This window comes from Arvicola amphibius, chromosome X (assembly GCF_903992535.2).
Source record: "Arvicola amphibius chromosome X, mArvAmp1.2, whole genome shotgun sequence".
Taxonomy (NCBI): domain Eukaryota; kingdom Metazoa; phylum Chordata; class Mammalia; order Rodentia; family Cricetidae; genus Arvicola; species Arvicola amphibius.
Genome location: NC_052065.1, coordinates 92,529,723 through 92,542,655, shown reverse-complemented (window position 1 = coordinate 92,542,655; position 12,933 = coordinate 92,529,723). Strand labels below are relative to the sequence as shown.

The following is a 12,933-nucleotide window of genomic DNA, read 5'->3' as shown; positions in this document are numbered from 1 at the left end:
TCATCCTTTCTGGAGGATGTGGCCACTGATAGAATCCCCATGCTCCAGTGGATGGCTTCACATCCATGAACATATGGGCAGCAAGAACTGGAGCAAGAACTTTTTAAAATCATGAGGTTGGGAGGAAAATGTTGACAGGGATAGAGGGAGAGTTAAAGGGTGATATGGGGAATGAACATGATCATATTTCATGTATGAAACTCTCAAGAATAAAGGCAACACTTTCAAAGGAAAAGTTAACTAGGCATTTGCTTGCCTATGTATGACACTTATAAGCATTCTCTGCATTTATACATCATATCTTAGTGACACTTATAAGACTTTGCTTCCTCTGTTATTGAATAAGAGTCTTTTGAAGGAATATACAGAAGTATGGAGTGAATCAGTTAAGTAGTTTGCAAGGGTTAAAGAAATTCAGGGTTTGATACCAGACTCAGACGACACCAGTACTGTGAAGAGGTACCATGGCTCCGAGTCCCCTGCTTTGCAGGATGTTAATAATTAAATAAAAGTGAAAGGGGACATATTTAAGCCTTTTCTAAGGAGTTCCAGTAGATTCTTCTGGAATTTAGCATACATTATTTCCCCTACTTAAGTGTAAGAACGGATTGTCACAAAGGTGCAGGTATAATGAAAATTGTCACTTAAATACATGGTGTATGGGACACAAAATGACATGTGAAAAATTACTTTGACAGGAATATAATTTTGTTGGCTTTTTAAAAAGAGGATGGCAGCAAAGATCCAACTCCAATCACGACCAACTCCAATCACGACCAGAATGAAATCTAAGCATTACAAGAGGAATTATTATCTTTATTTTTTTGTGTGCTGGAAAGAGCAGGGCCTCATAGATGCTAAACAAGAATTCTCCCATATGTCCAGCTCCCATTTCACATGCTTATTTTTATGTGTGTCATTTTTTTACCTGTATGAAAATATTGGGGCTTTGCTTTCTTGGGATTCACTCTTCACCACAACAGTCACCGTTAAATAACAAAATTTAAGCCATGAATATTAAAATTAAGTTAACTTTCAAGAAATACAATTAGTAATCATATTTGTGCATCAGAAAGCAAAGGAAGAAAAATATACTTATAGAAACTTACCATTAAGCCTGGTCTTCCTGGAGGACCACTTGGCCCTGATATACCCTTGGGACCAGGTGGACCCTGTTATAAAGGGAGTAAAGAAAATGATGAAAAACAAATTCCCCTAAACTTAACCATTTATCTTATAAAAAATAAATGTTTTCAACTTAAGTTATTTTCATAATCTATACCCCTGAAATAATATCAGAACTTAAAATTATATAAACAGAAGGGTTAAGTATCTTATATGGAAACTCAATAAAAGAGATTGGATATAGCTTTCAGAAAGATTGTGTTCTATAATGATAGATAAAAACATATGATAAATACATAATGAAAAACTATAAAATAAACTACAACCAAACAAAACAAATGATGAATCTTAACAAGTCAAGAAACATTATAGAAAATTACATGACTATCATATGTAATAAAGGAAACCTAATATATTTTAGGGCATAGAGCTACTTTAGAATCAACAATTTAATCAGGCCACTAGCTATATATTGAGAGAATACAAAAGGATGTGGCTGTCAAGTAAAATCATATTGATTCAAAATTATTTCTGATGTTTTAGTTCTTAAGCATTCTGTAGGGTTTGGGAGTATTCAAAGATGTTCATTTTGCATTGTATCAGCATATATTCTGCATGCACTGTTATATTTTTATCTTACATATTCATAATAAATTCCATGAGCTATCAAGAGCAAGACTGAATAAACTCAAGAGTGTGTGACTGGTAATGTCAAGTAGAGAATGAAAAGAGAAAAATGAAAAAAAAAAACATTGTATTTTGGTGATCAAATAGCAAAATCTCCTGATTTGTATTATTGGTAAAGGGATTGATTCTCCTAAACTAGAAAGCACTTCCTTGTCTATATATACTGAAAAGCCATTGTTGGTTTTCTGTATATTATCTATAAACTAACAATCTTTTTGTAAGATTAGACCTGATATTTACCATACATAAATTGCATTCCTCCAGTCTTCAAAGTATGATCATGCATAAATGATACTATTACAAATGGCATTTTTTATATTCTAAGAGAGGTCAATAATTTTTATTTGTTGAAAAGCACATTTAAAGTGGATTCTACTGCTGTTTATAGCATAAGAAGAATGTAGGAAGTTATTTTTGATGCTAAACTCTACTGGCACAAAGACTAATATCATGGACTATGGATATAAAGATAAACAAATGCAAATATGGCTTGTTAAAACCTCTCTGTCTCACATTGTTTTTTGAATACATTGATGCCTTGTAAACTTCAAATGCCAATTTGTATAACTAAAACAGGGAGTACTGAAGGACTTGCACGATCCTCTGATTTAATCATGCAGCAAGGAAGAAAATCCCTATATGCTTACTTGTATTCCAGGAGGACCTGGGTATCCTTGATCACCCTTTGGTCCTGGGAGTGATGTCATGATTATACTACCTGGTTCCCCCTAAAAGAAACCAACAATGTGAGTTATAATTGTTATTATACATGAAAATCAGCAAGATCATAAATAGAAACCTGAGAGTTTGTTTTAGCATATAAATACAGTGAAAGATTAAGCACACTGATAATTTCATGAACAAGTTTACCTTTGAAAAGTAATTTAAGAAGTAGCCTTAGTATACTGAAGTACCGTGAATTTATTACACGTTTGTGACATGTTTAGCTATTCATTAATTAAAAATATGTATTAGATATAAAATATTTGTGCAGAATTGTGTTAGGTCTTGGGTACTTAGTAATAAAGAAAGCAGAGCCTCTTTTTTCATTTGGCTAACAACATAATGGAGAAAAATAAGCCACAGCAAGTATAACAAGATAGTAGTTCTGTCACAGTCTCTAAAGCAAAACAAAATGGCATAGTGATTGATATGTAATGTAGAGAGTTAGCTAGGTAGTAAAAGAAGAGTAACGTGTGAAAATAATGAGTAGGTCTCAGCCTGCAGGATAAGTGTCATTTGCCACAAGTAGCTAAATGCTGCACTGACTCAGTGGCAGAGTGCTTATCTAGCATTCATGATGTCTGGTATAAATAATAATAATAATTTTAAGTTCTCAAATGAGGTAATTTCAGACCAGTGGTACTAGTGATCAGGTGACTTAAGATAAGGCTGTTGCTACAACAATACCCAGCATGACAAGATAGTGGCATTACTGTTATGGAGCATCTGGCTGATTTCTAATTAGTTTTAAGGCTCACTCCATACACAATAGGAAACTCATGCCTGGCAGTGTAAATCTGGCCAAGAGTCCATTGCTGGGAAGCTCATAGGCATCAGTGAGTAGACCTAGTACTATAATTTTGTCAAATGGACAGAATGTCACACTGCCCACTAAATTCATCTGTCTCTACCCATTAGATTTCATCAATTCAACCCTTATATCTCAGGAGAGAAATTTCTTTGTGTGCTGGAGAATGGTTAATGCAGAAACTCACAACTGATCAAAGTACAGAGAATAAACATTAATGAAATGGGGAAATGTGTATCACATTCCTCCTCCTAAGATTTAGGGAACCATGGAAAGGGGTCAGAAAAATTACAAGCATTAGAAGTCAATGACAAAACAATATCTTCTGGACATAATGCAATTCACGGTGTCTGTGGTTGCCTGTACAAGACCAGCACAGGATTAAGCCAGTCAACATTGCAGCATGGAGGGAGGTGGGTCTCTTGAAACCCCTCCCCCATCTGAGGAGTTATTGATAGCAGATGGAAGCTGGAGGAGGGAGAATCAATTATCTTTAAAGGTTTGGCTCCTGGCAGGTGATCATGCTTCAGTAGATGGTCTTATAGCCATGAGAATATAGACAGCACAAATCGAACTCAATGGACTATGGGGAAAAAGGGAGGACAAAGAGTATGGGAAGGTGGAGGTGGACCTGGAAGAGTGGGGGCTAAATATAAACAAAACATGTTGAATGTATATATTTTCAAGAATTAATAAAAACACAACTTAAAAGTCATACAATGTACTGACACAAAATTTATATATGGGGATTTAATGGATTGGGCAGGGTTATTTGAGGGTTAACATCTGACATGTTAATCCAAGCATCTGGGCGATATTTGAGCAGAGATGTTAAGGAGGCTCTTGAACACATACATCTTGAACTCCAAAAAAAAAACCCAAAAAACTAATTTAAAGTTATAAATGTAGACAGTCAGTAGCTACACATGGAGGCCCAAAAATGTGAGCCTATTCCACCTTGTCTGAAGATCAGAGAGTTTTAGCTTGCTCAAAGTTGTTAACAACTGTAGCTACACAACCTGACCCAGGATGTGGTTACTTGGTGTTTTAGACATTAAGATGGCCTAAAGAGGTAGATCCACTCCATCCTGACCAAAGGTCAGAGAATTCAAGCATATTTCTGCTCCTTCTTTTGAATTAGGAGGTCTGACCTAGGAGTGGCTGCCTTCAGGAAACTTGGTCTAGTGTGGGTTCACTGCCTAAACAACAGAATACTTTTCTCAAGAATTAATGGCTTGATGTTTCATAGTACTGAAGCAAGTAACTGTTCTAGTTGTCCTTTGTATCATGTTAAATCAGTCTTTTACCCTCTTCCCCCCTTTTTGTATTGGGGTCTAAAAGTGTATGGAAAATTAAACACGCAAACTCAGAAGTCAGAAGAGGAATTCAGCTTTCAGCATTTGCTGAGTTGCCCTCCTTGATGCTATACTATGTCTCTGTGAGTCTCTGTTTCTCCCACCTAACGTTTCTAATCCTCACACGCCTACCCTGGAATTGATGGTCCCACTGCAGCCAAGGAGCCCAGCAGAATTCATCCCAAAAAGGTGGGTCCTGATATATGGCAGGCCAACATAGAGTGGCTGTGACATATAGCAATCCAACATGGCATGGCTTGCTATAAATACATCATCATTAATAAATACTGCAGACATTATTAATGTCATGAGTCATAGAGGAGAAGGAAGAGTCAGGCCACTTTCTTGATGACTGCTAGACAGAATATAATGAGCTTGTACTGAAGAATGCAGAACCATCAGGTTACAGCCGGGTGGTGGTGGCGCATGCCTTTAATCCCAGCACTTGGGAGGCAGAGGCAGGCGGATCTCTGAGTTCGAGGCCAGCCTGGTCTACAAGAGCTAGATCCAGGACAGGCTCTAGAAACTACAGGGAAACCCCATCTCGAAAAACAAAACAACAACAACAAAAAGAAACTAGAGTGTTACAGGAGCTAGAAATAAAGAATATACACATTTCTAGAGAGAACCAACAGTTAATCCTATCAAAGTACAATACGATAAAATCTAAAGGTGTCAGAAAAGAAAGATTTGAGCACAACACACACATTTTCAAGAATGTCAGTATAGAACATTACATAGTATACTAATTAAAGAGAGTTTTTCCATGTATAGCACATAACTTCTATATATACCCATTTGGAGGCAGAGACTGTAGACTTTCTACATATTTTATTTAAACTGTTTATCTTATTAGCATGAATGCTTACCTTCATACCTGGGATCCCAGGAGGTCCCTATTATTAAAAAGAAAGAAGGGACTTTTATACAAATTGGGCAGGGGTAAACAAAAGAATACATGCTATACAAAAGGAAAATAATCTGAATAAACTTCTAAGGGGCAATTTCATAATATTTTATATTAGAGGATTTTTATAGGTAACATTTATATCACCTAGCATAGAATCCATGGTTTTATTCAACAGGAAGCCCTTTAAGCCACTTCTTTTTTATAAAAATACTCAAGTTTGCTACTTTAAATATGCGATTTGTTCCATATGAGCAAACTTTGTATTCACACCTTTTCTGTTACATCTTAAGTTCATTTTAATAATGAATTTTAGAACTTACTGGAGGACCTTGTAAGCCAGGAAACCCAGGACTGCCAGGAAATCCACGCTCTCCCTAGAAGGAGTTAAAAAGAAAGAGTATAAAGCCGGGCGGTGGTGGCGCACGCCTTTAATCCCAGCACTCGGGAGGTAGAGGCAGGCGGATCTCTGAGTTCGAGGCCAGCCTGGTCTACAAGAGCTAGTTCCAGGACAGGCTCTAGAAACTACAGGGAAACCCTGTCTCGAAAAACCAAAAAAAAAGAAAGAGTATAGAGAACGATGAAACAGTAAATAACTGTATAAAACAAACAATGACTCTCTTCAAATGCCATTCGAAACATACCAGATTACCAAAAATTCATCAGCTTCCCAATTATTTCAGAATCAACTGTCTGTAGCAATTCAGCCTACCGAGGTACTTTTAGCCCTACTCATCTTCCCCAACTAAAGGAAAATCTCTACCATAGTCATTTGCTTTTCAAAACTCTATTTTGACACCATCACACTGCAGATTTCTGACTATTGTCACATTTAATAGTGAATTATTTGCCCCAATATCCTGACCATGTGTTGCATACCTTCTTATTCCAAAGTTATCACTTCGTTTTCTTTTATTGTAAACTATTTCAAATTATTTTTTTTGTAAAAAAGGAAAAGATGGCAAAGAAGACTATTAATATCACCAAGAAGACAGTAAGAATATTTCTAGTAATTGCAGGCCATTACAGTTTTAAGTATCCAATTTCTCTCATTCACTGTTGTAAAGTAGAAATATAGACATTTGGTTTAGAAAGCAGTTAAAATAGAGGGAGAAGAACACCAATGCAAATTCTTTCCAAATACCCATGTATGCTATAGCAATTCTGGGAACAAACCTGTCAGAAGGTTTAAAATGGAAAATTTACTGTGCCTTTGTGCTTCTGAGTTATTGTTCAATGACTTTCTCTGTATCACCTTTTAACACATGGAAAAAATAGGTCCAAAGAGAAAAGAATGAGCATACATATCAAGTTTAGAAGACATTAAGGAAAAAGAACCCATACATCGTGGATGCAGCATTCATATTTTACATACCTAGTGAGAAATGTAAGAAAATTCTAATCTGGCAGTATGCACAATAAAATTATTTAATTTATATAAAACTTATTACATAAATGATACCTGCCCTAAAACATAAATTGTTAGATATTAGAAAGGACTATTTTGTGAAAAGGAAAAAAAGATCTCTTTAATCATACAATATATACCTGCACATGCATTTGGCTTCCCTCTTTAAAGCTTTGAGTACTTGTTTTCTTGTTGCATAAGGGATGCTGGCAACACAAACACCCCCACCCCCACCCACACTTTAAAAACAAAGAAAGAAAAACATAGTTGTTCCACCAGAACAGGGACAAGAAAGTAGTTTACTTCCTCATGAAATTGTTTATTGTCATAACCAATAATGATCCTATCATCAAAGACTGCCTGAGCTAGAATGAAGAACACAAATCTCTCAAATACTGATATTTGCCTTCCAAATAAATCTATACAGTAAAAATTATAGTTGTTAGGGCACGCATGGTGCACATTTAGTTCCAGAACTTGGGAGGCAGAGACAGGCGGATTTCTGTAAGTTTGAGGCGAGCCAAGGCTACATAGTGAGATTCTGTGTCAAGAAAAAAAATGTTACTATTGGCAATCATTAAAGAGACCTGGGAAATACTAGGGTTGAAAATTGTTGTGTTGGTTTTGTGTATGTTTTGAAAGTTCTCAGAAAACATGTTCATTGTAATGCAAAAAGTTAAAGTCTATACCCTAATGTAAAACTATGGCATAGGTCTTCATTAATATATATGTATATATATATATATACATATACATACATATATATATATATATAGGGTAGATGTAGTTTTATAGACTACTATGCAGAAAACAGAAAATGCTTTAAAAATAAATAGTGCATTTATGTAAAAGAAAATACAAAACAAGAAAGTAAGAGGCCACAATATATCATTTTACAAGAAGAGCAAATTTCCCTCTATTGCTGTATATTAATGTCAAATTTTTGACTCAAAACAAGAAAAGTGCCATTATCTAACAAATTTTTCTGCAGTTAAGTGAATCATTTTTGCTGATGAAAAACATGTAGTTTTCACGGTGACAGCTAAGGAAGTTAAGAAAAATAAAGCATGAGTCAGTGAGATGGTTCAGTAGGAAACGGGCCCTTCTGCTAAGACCCAGACAATTTGAATTTAATACCCACATCCCACATGTGGAAGGAAATAATCAACCCCCATAAGTTGTCCTCTACCTCCAAGTGTGTTCCACGGCATACATGAGCCCCTTCCTCCACTATATAAATAACATACCATAAATTTTTTAAACTCAAAACACAGAGTATTCTACATATAGATAGCATCTACTTGTAAGGCAAAACTAATAAAAGATATTACCAAGTATTATTCATAGCAACTTCTATAGTATGTGAACCACATCTATCCTAATTCACTTTTAATATCTAAACTACTTTACATGAAGGTTTTTTTAAGAACCCTCTAATCAAATGCACTATTGCCACTAGTTAGACAGGCTAAAATATATTACTGCTATCTCCTATACTGAAAATGCTGACTTAGACACAAAGTCACTTTATCGCTTTTCAGACTTTTAAATCTAGTATGATCCACATACTGTCCACAATTAAGCTCAATAAACCTCACCTTTGTTCCATTGCATCCGGGGATACCTTGAGGTCCTGGAGCTCCATCGTGGCCTGGCATTCCCTTTAAAAAGGCATATAACACACTTATAGCATTCCTTAGTTATCTTTCAGAAGATCTTAAAATAATCAAAATCATACTTACCGGAAGACCTGGTGTCCCCGGAAATCCTGGAAGTCCAGGAGGACCCTATAACAATAAATAAATCCCTTGAGGTAGTGACGAGGCCGTTATCAACCACTGTTGTTTTAATAACTACAGAAGAGCTCTTTCCTTGAGATGTTTTGAAAAATCCCTTTTACAGAAAACTAGAGGCTCCTGTTGGTAGGCACATTTGCTTCATTGCACTTACTGGCTGCAAGCAAAGCCGTGGATGAAATGTCTGTCTTAACACAAAATTCCTCCAGATCTGGGAATGATGAATTTACTAGATGAGAGGGTAACAAATGGATCTTCCGCTGAGGACATTAATGTAACTAACCTCAAACATCTTTCAATGAAATTTCCCTTTCAGGACTGGCACAATACAACTTGACAAGTGTTTCTGCTGGCGAGGATATAGGGAAAACAGTACTCAGCAGTACTGTAAACACAGACTCAAGTGTTATGGCAGAATATTTGGAAAGAGCTACCCAAATTGACATGCACACTACTCTTAACCTAACAACTCACTTCTGTGTCTCTATCCCAGGGGCACGTTACAAATCAGGAACCACAATATGATATTTAAGGTTTGTGACTGCAGCACTTTACAGCAAGGTTTGGGAAAAAAATGAGCAGAAGACGTTTCTGAAAGATTGTATGCCGGAAAGCAAGAAAGTCACAGTGACCAGTGACTTCGGTAAAAAGCACAGTGGGCAGGAATCAAACTTGAAAGGACTCCTACCAGGTCAAAGATGGGGGAAATTGGGGTTCAAAAGAATAATATGCAGGTGTCCTCAGCACTGTCGGCAAGTTTAATTAAGTCCAGCCAAGTCTACTGAGTAAGACCTTATCTCAAAAAAGCAATAACTACAATTAACTGAAACATTAAATTAAATGTATTTTTAATGAAAAAAACCCTCAAAAAACCCTTCCTTGAACACTACTTCGAGTAGTTGTTCGAACAGTTCATTCATTTGTTAACATTCCAGCTAAAAGGGTGGCCTGAGGAAATTGAGACTGACTTAAAAATAATCTACAAACTGTTACCGTAAAGCAAGAATAGAGTGGCTAATCGTTACTGAGGCACGCTGAAGTTTTCAGTGGCAAAGTGAAAGACGTGAGAGATTTGCTTTAAAATATTTGCATAAATAGTGCTTGTTTAGAGACAAAATGTCAAAATGTTCAATTGTTTTGAAGATAAAACTAAGCACAAGGAAGTTTAATCTATTGTGTGCTCTCTGCATTTGTCTAAACTTAATCCTTTTCACTTTTAAACTGCATATAAAGAGTAATTTGAGTCGGATGTTAGTATTCAGACACCTGTGCTGACCTGACCCTGGGGTATATGTCCCTCAGACTGTAGCCACTAAGAACTCCTCCCTGTGTACGTTCACTCTGTTCCCTTTAAAAGGGACATGCCCAAAGGAAAGGAGAGAGACTAAGGGAACAGAGAAAAAAAGAGAAAAAAAAAAAGAAAGCAGAGGAAATAAAGAAAGCAGGAAAGGAAGACGAGAAAGAAAGAAGAAGAGAGAGATGAGAGAAGAAAGAGCAGGAGAGAGAGAGATAGAGGAGAGAGAGATCCGATCAACCGAAAAAGCACAGAAACAACACACTAACCAGAAGCCACTCCCTCCCTCCCTCTCTCTCTCTCTCTCTCTCTCTCTCTCTCTCTCTCTCTCTCTCTCTCTCTCTCTCTCTCTCTTCTTTGCTGACACTCCTGTCCCCAGAGGCTGGTCTCCCCTCCCCCCTCCTCCCTTTTAGCTTCCCTTTCCTCTAATAAAAACACCTCCAAGTGAACTCTGTTGCACTGTGTCTTTCTCTTGCACACTGTTTGTTGTTGTTGTTGTTTTAAAGTTACAACACCAGATGGTGGTGGCACACACCTTTAATCCCACTACTTGGGAAGCAGAGGTAGGTGGATATCTGTGAGTTTGAGACCATCCTGGTCTACAAATCAAGTTCCAGGACAGCCAGGGCTGTTACACAGAAGAAACCTTAACTTGAAAACAAAAGAAATAAAGAACAACAATATAAAAGTAGTCTGTAAACTGAGACCTAAATGTACAGGCTACCATATCAAGCACTTCTAAAGTTGTACTTCAGAAACAGAAACAGGGTCTAATTGAACACCTCCCAGATATCTAGAAGCAGCCATTAATGACCACAGTACGTAGTATGTACCATGTGGTAGCTATAAATGGCTAATGAGAATTACAGTGTTAGTATTATAAAGAGCTTTAACTGTATATATGTGCATATATATATATATTACAAAAATCAGTTATACCTGACAAATTAAACTAAAGGTTTCGACTTTCTTAATTTTTTCCATACTATATCCACAGAAGTCATAAATACCACTTAAGGGGGGCTGGAGAGATGGCTCAGTGGTTAAGAGCATTGCCTGCTCTTCCAAAGGTCCTGAGTTCAATTCCCAGCAACCACATGGTGGCTCACAACCATCTGTAATGAGGCCTGAAAGAAGAATACTGTATACATATAAACAAATAAATATTTTTTAAAAATACCACTTAAGAAATTTACATGGATTTTTTTTAGTTTGGTTTTGAATTTTTTGGAGACAAATTCCCAATTCTGTACAAAATTCTGGCTTAGAACTCAAAACAGTCTTCTTGTTCTCAGCATTCCAACTGCTAATATTACATATACGATGTGCCAATCTGGGATATCACATGGTACTAAAAATTATGTAGCCAATGGAATATTTTTGAAGTTTTGCACAAAATTTACTTTATCTAAATGTTTGACTATCAAAGAATTACAATATTTTGGGGGTGCAATAATAATTCATACATGAGCAGGCTATGTAACCATCCATGCACCTAATAGTCAAAGTAAGAGATATTATGCTATAAACAGAAGTTTAGAGCTAAAAGAGACCTTGGAGATATACTTTTTACCTTTAGCAGTGACGAAACTGAAGGTCAGAGAAAACAGATCTTGTCTTTGGAAAAAATCACCACTATTGGTAATAAACCACTATCCTCTAATTTTTCTTATTATTCTCTTGGGGGGGTTGAGACGGTTTCTCTGCATAGATCTGCCTTTCCTAGAACTCGCTCTATAGACCAGGCTGACCTTTAGCTCATAAATCTGCCTGCCTCTGCCTCCCAACTGCTGGAATTAAAGGTGTGTACCACCACGCCAGGCGTCAGTATTCTATAATTCTAAAACCAGCCATATGCATACCAGCTCTGAAGAGAGGCTGGCATTAGCTGTCAACTTGGCAGACTCTAGGATCACCTGGGAGATGACATAACTGTGGGGGATTATCTTTATTGTATCAATTGATGTGGGAAGACCTCGTAATTGTTGGCATTTACCTTAAGCGGGGGATCCTGAACTGGATAAAATGGAGAAAGTAAGCCATGCATTAGTATGAATGAATTCACCATGTTCTGCATCTGATTGTGAAAGTGATGGGACCAACTGTTAAAAACTCTTACTGCTTTGACTTTGTCACCATGATGGACAGCTTGAACTCATGAACTGTAAGTCAGAATAAAACCCCTTCTCCCTTAAGTTGCCTTTATCAGGGAATTTTATCATAACAACAGTAAAAGAATTAAGACAGACATTGGTAACTAGAATTGGAACCATTGTTGTGATAAAACTGACCATGCAGTTCTCAGGCCTTTAGAGATGATTTTCAGGAGGAATGTGGAAGAGTTAAAATATTGAGTTGGAAAAGTCCCTGAATGCTATAATCAGAGGTTAAAGGCTTTTCTGCTGGGAACTTGGAAGACAAGAACACTGGGGGGCGGGGGGGGGTGGATGTGTAAAGTGGAGACTGGTCACTGAGATGTCAGAGTAAACAAGGACTCTAATTAGCAACTGGGCTAGAGGCCATTCATGTGATATTTTGGCCAACGATCTGGGTTTATTCTGCTTATTAAAACTCAATTGAAGGTAAATTTAAAGATAATGGGTTACCTTGCTTGGCAAAGGACATTTCATTGCAGGAGAGAATTCAGTTCTGTATTGGTAACATAGCTATAATTGTTACAGAGGTCATAACTACTGAAAACAAACATCATACATTGCATCGGGACAAAAGAAAAGGTGTCCTGAAGGCAAAACTCCAGTCACCAGAGGTCCATCAAGAGCTAGCAGTAGAACTTGCCAATGTAGCTCATTTGAGAGACGTGGAAGTTTGA

General features: G+C 36.8%; 1 protein-coding gene across 6 annotated transcripts in view; it reads right to left on the bottom strand.

Moving 5' to 3' along the window:
• The window catches only part of Col4a5 (collagen type IV alpha 5 chain), a 193,293-nt gene that overhangs the window by 104,407 nt on the left and 75,953 nt on the right, over window positions 1–12,933 (bottom strand). For all 6 annotated transcript variants that reach the window (XM_038316567.2, XM_038316569.2, XM_038316568.2 and 3 more), the window contains exons 5-10: window positions 8,756–8,800; window positions 8,612–8,674; window positions 5,929–5,982; window positions 5,568–5,594; window positions 2,460–2,540; window positions 1,110–1,172 (exon numbers count right to left, since the gene is read on the bottom strand). In XM_038316567.2, coding sequence (XP_038172495.1) covers window positions 1,110–1,172; window positions 2,460–2,540; window positions 5,568–5,594; window positions 5,929–5,982; window positions 8,612–8,674; window positions 8,756–8,800 — 333 coding nt within the window. The remainder of the gene's footprint in view (window positions 1–1,109; window positions 1,173–2,459; window positions 2,541–5,567; window positions 5,595–5,928; window positions 5,983–8,611; window positions 8,675–8,755; window positions 8,801–12,933) is intronic.